General features: G+C 45.1%; 1 protein-coding gene across 1 annotated transcript in view; it reads left to right on the plus strand.

Annotated features, from left to right (window-relative positions):
* The window catches only part of LOC109968505 (olfactomedin-4-like), a 53,114-nt gene extending 51,373 nt beyond the window's left edge, over nt 1-1,741 (plus strand). Inside the window, exons 5-6 of the mRNA XM_020614813.1 lie at nt 1,213-1,302; nt 1,452-1,741. Of these exons, the coding sequence (XP_020470469.1) occupies nt 1,213-1,302; nt 1,452-1,741 (380 nt within the window). The remainder of the gene's footprint in view (nt 1-1,212; nt 1,303-1,451) is intronic.
* Nucleotides 1,742-4,943: the final 3,202 nt, after the last annotated feature.

The raw sequence follows: 4,943 nt of genomic DNA on the forward strand, positions 1-4,943 counted from the left end.
TGTGTAACAATACTAGATTTACCTGTGCATTTTTAAATATTTATTACAATCCCTAAAAACTACACCCCAATTTCCCACCGTACTTTAAAAATAATAGTATAAACCATATAATGGTAAGTTAATGTGGAACTTGGATATGTAATAATGAATTAAACTGACATGAATATATGCTGAATTATAGCTGTATGCAAGATGGCGACATGAACGAACGCAGCGGCCCCTCTCTCCGAGTTGTGTGCCTAAAAATGTGTGTTTGTCACGATTCTGTCCCATCGGTTTCCGTTCTCGTGCTTTTATTTTGACAATATTTCCAGTTTCAGTTTCACCTGTTTTGGACTTTTTATGTTAATCAGTACTCATTGTTTACATCTGTTTTCACCGTAATATAAGTAGCTTTCCCTCCACCAGTAACCTGCCAGGTTGTTCTCTCATCGATGTCAGACTTTCCAGTGTTTTTCCTTGTGCCTGTATTTCCTGTTGTGACCTTGGATTGTTTAGACCACCGATTCTGCCTTGCCCTCCTGCTTTACACTGCTTTCTATGTATGGATTATCGGACTTCTCTCTCTGACCTCTCATTTGTGGATTCCTTGGCTGTGTAAGTTTGCTGGCTCTGACTCTGGACTGTATTCTCGACCTGAGTGTGTGTTTCGTGATTTATTTAGTTCTCTGTATCAATTCGTTGTCCGTGCTCTCATTAAAGAGACAGTGTTTTACTTATCCTTGTCTGGCATTTTAATTGAGTTCACCCCTCGACATTATCGGCAGCTTCACGCGCCGGTTTCCTGACAGTGTTATAGTGTGTGTTCGCATTTGTCCTGTTTATGTTCTGATGCGTGTAGTTCAATGTCTGCATTGCTTTCAAGATACAGTCGCCACTGCCTTATGGATATAAGGAATAAGTCAAAACATTTCAACTTGGACCAGGAAGTTACAAAGGAACTTCGAAGCCTGGGGCTTCTCTGCTGGATTCCAACATCACCAGACATGCCGACTACATCACCCCCAGAGAAGAGGCATTGGAAGCATTGTGAGTGTAAACAGAAGCGGGGCAAACATCCAGGCTAGGCTAGCAGCTAGCCCACACAGACCCGTGATACTATGGGCCCTCATTATGGCCAGTGTACGCTCACTGAACTACAAAATAGACCACATACAGCTCCTGAGATCTGCGCAGCATGATGTGAGGACTGCTGTGTTTTCATCTTTACAGAGACACGGCTAAACGACAACATCCTGGACTCCGCAATCCAAGTATCTGGGCTAACATGCTACCGAGCCGACCGAGTCCTTGTGGATGGAGGTAAAACATGTGGAGGGGGAGTTTGTGTTTACATCAGCGTTGGGAAGCTGCTATTGTTCATAAACACTGTTCTCCATTGGCGGAGTTTATTATCATCAAGTGTCGGCCTTTCTATTTATGTAGGGAGTACTCAGTAATTCTGCTGATAGCTGCGTACATTCCTCCTACCGCTAACACCAGCGATAGGAGTGAGGCACTGAATGAACTCTACCAGGCCATCAGTGAACAACAGACAGCGCACCCAGATGGATTCCTCATCGCAGCTGGGGACTTCAATCATGTGGATTTAAAGGTTTCACCGCCCAATCTGCACCAACATGTGGACTTTCCAATGAGAGGAGACAACACATTGGACTTTGTGTACACTGCATGCAAGGGAGCATACAAAGCCTCCCCATCCCCCACCTGTGTCTCTCTGATCACATCACCATCATGCTGAGACCTGCATACAGACCCAGAGTGAAAGCCATCACACCAACACAAAAGGAGGTACGTGTGGCCAGAGGGAGCTTCCTTTACTCTGAAGGACTGTTTTGACACTAAAAACCGGGACATTTTCAAACAAGCAGCCACTCATAACAACCACACAGTCATAGAGGAATACACTGAGGCCATCACAGCATACCTCACAAAGTGCATTGATGATGTCACTTACTGCAAAAATATCAGTGTTTGTGCCAACCAGAAGCCATGGATGACAGGTGAGGTTCACAGACTCTTGAGAGCTCGGGATGCAGCCTTTAGGGTCAGCGACACCGCAGGCCTAGCAGCAGCAAGAGCCAACCTGTCCTGTGGAATCAGGTAGGCAAAACGCCAATACAGCAAGGAAATATCTGGACACTTCAGCAACACTAGAGATGCACAGGGTCTCTGGAGGGGTATCCAAACCCTCACAGGCTATAAACCCCCACCTCGGAGCTATGATAGTGACATCTCTCTGCTGAACAACCTCAATGACTTCTTTGGCCGCTTAGAAACACAGAAGAACACACCAGCACAGAAGACCCCTCCCCGGGCGAGCAGGCTGTGTGTCTGTCTGCAGCCAGGGTGAAGAAGACCCTCTCCAGGATTAACCCACGCAAGGTAGCTGGACCACATAACATACCTGATCATGTTTCAACCCTATAAAACCATTTGTATCATATTTGATACGTGAGGTTTCTGAGCAAAAAAAAAAAAATTGCCAAAAATGCCTCATGTATCAAATGTGATACAAAAGAAATAGAAATAATCTAAATAATACGGCACCTCTATTCCTATATGACTGGACTGTCTGTCTATGCATATATGGCAAATGAAAATCGTGAATCTTGAATTTTGAATCATGAATTATATTTTGGATTTTGTTAAAAGGTTTAATAAACATCCTAGTTCCAAAAAATTAGAATGTTCTGGCTATTTTTTTTTTTTATGTCAGGCTTTACAGGGTTAAAGGACTGTGCTGAGGAACCCAAGGATGTCCTCACAGACATCTTTAACATCTCTCTCAGCCAAGCAGTTGTTCCCACGTGTTTCAAGGCTGCCACAATAATTCCAATTCCAAAGAAGCCCCACCTAACCTGTTACAATGACTATCGGCCTGTAGCACTGACTTCAATTATTACGAAGTGCTTTGAGCGGTTGTTTATGCAGAATATCAAGTCCATCCTTCCTCCCTGTCATGACCCATTTCAGTTTGCATACAGGTCAAACAGGTCCACAGAGGATGCCATTACTGCTGTTCTCCATCCAACCCTCGCCCACCTAGATTCAAAGAACTCTTACGTCCGAATGCTGTTCCTAGACTTCAGTTCAACACAATCCCCTTGCAGCTTACACAAAAACTTGGACATTTGGGACTCAAAACCTCTCTCTGCAACTGGGTGCTGGATTTCCTAACAGGGAGGACACAAAATGTGCGGGTCGACAGAAACATCTCCAAGACCATCACGTTGGGCACAGGGGCTCCACAGAGGTGTGTGCTCAGCCCACTGCTCTTCACACTGCTGACCCATGACTGTGTGCCAACCTACATCACCAACCACGTTGTCAAGTTTGCGGACGACACGATTGTAGTTGGTCCCATTACCAACAATGATGGGACCAACTACAGGAGTGAGGTGTGCCAACTGGTCCAGTGGTGTAAGAACAACAACCTCTCCCTCAATGTGGGGAAGACTAAAGAGATCGTTGTGGACTTCAGGAGAAAACCTCTAAAGCATCCACCACCGACCATTGACGGTGCTGTAGTGGAGAGAGTGAGCAGTACCAAGTTCCTGGGGGTGCACATCTTTGAGGACCTCTCCTGGACCAACAACACCACAACACTGGCCAAGAAAGCTCAAACATGCCTCTACTTCCTCTGCAAACTGAGGAGAGCCAGTGTCCCACCCCCCATCATGCGCTTCTTCTACCGGGGCACCATTGAGAGCATTATCACTGGCTGCATGACCAATCATGGAGCATATACTGCCTCCTGCAGAAGGGCCCTTTCTTAACCCTGCAATGCATAGTGAATACAGCCAGCAAGATCATTGGCACCCCTCTGCCTTCCCTTACGGACATCTTCAACAGCCACCTCACCCGCAGAGCCATCAGCATTGCTGATGACACCTCCCACCTCGCACACTCCCACTTCTGACTCAAAATTTACTCAAAGTCTGGTCACATGTAAAGCCATACAGCACTTGGCTCAGAGAAACAGAGCTTCCACAGGAACCCCATCATCAAAGAGCCCCGAGCTATCATCTGTGGTCACATTTATCCTCTTGGGCAGAGACCGCCCCATACAGAGGTTGGACTTTACATGCATTCTAATTCTATTGGCCCTTGGCATGAGCAGGCCAACCTATGCCCACACCTGTTTACTGAAATGTGCTACAAGCCAGGTGTGTGAATGTTGTGATATCAGGCAGCAGCTAACAATGAATACTGGACAATGGGTTGTCTGCGGCTGTCTTTCTAGGCTATTGCAGGACAAAGCAGAACTTGTCAAAATGGTAAATAGGCCAGGGGATCCTCTCAAATTGGAGATGCCCGATCTCTGCAAACTGTTACATGACAAAGCTGAACTTGTGACATGCTAAACAGGCCAAGTGAAGATGCAAAACAGGCCATCTGGTTAATTAAAGATGCAGACATTATTTCTCCACAAAGTTCTGGCAGACAGTTCCTACTCAGCAGTTCTTGACAATTATCAATACAGTTGTAATATACAGTGGGTACGAAAAGTATTCAGACCCCCTTAAATTTTTCACTCTTTGTTATATTGCAGCCATATGCTAAAATCATTTAAGTTCATTTTTTCCTCATTAATGTACACACAGCACCCCATATTGACAGAAAAACACAGAATTTTTGACATTTTTGCAGATTTATTAAAAAAGAAAAACTGAAATATCACATGGTCATAAGTATTCAGACCCTTTGCTCAGTATTTAGTAGAAGCACCCTTTTGAGCTAATACAGCCATGAGTCTTTTCAGGAATGATGCAACAAGTTTTTCACACCTGCATTTGGGGATACTCTGCCATTCCTCCTTGCAGATCCTCTCCAGTTCTGTCAGGTTGGATGGTAAACATTGGTTGACATTTTCAGGTCTCTCCAGAGATGCTCAATTGGGTTTAAGTCAGGGCTCTGGCTGGGCCATTCAAGAACAGTCA

This window comes from Monopterus albus, unplaced genomic scaffold (assembly GCF_001952655.1).
Source record: "Monopterus albus unplaced genomic scaffold, M_albus_1.0 scaffold151.1, whole genome shotgun sequence".
NCBI classification, from domain to species: domain Eukaryota; kingdom Metazoa; phylum Chordata; class Actinopteri; order Synbranchiformes; family Synbranchidae; genus Monopterus; species Monopterus albus.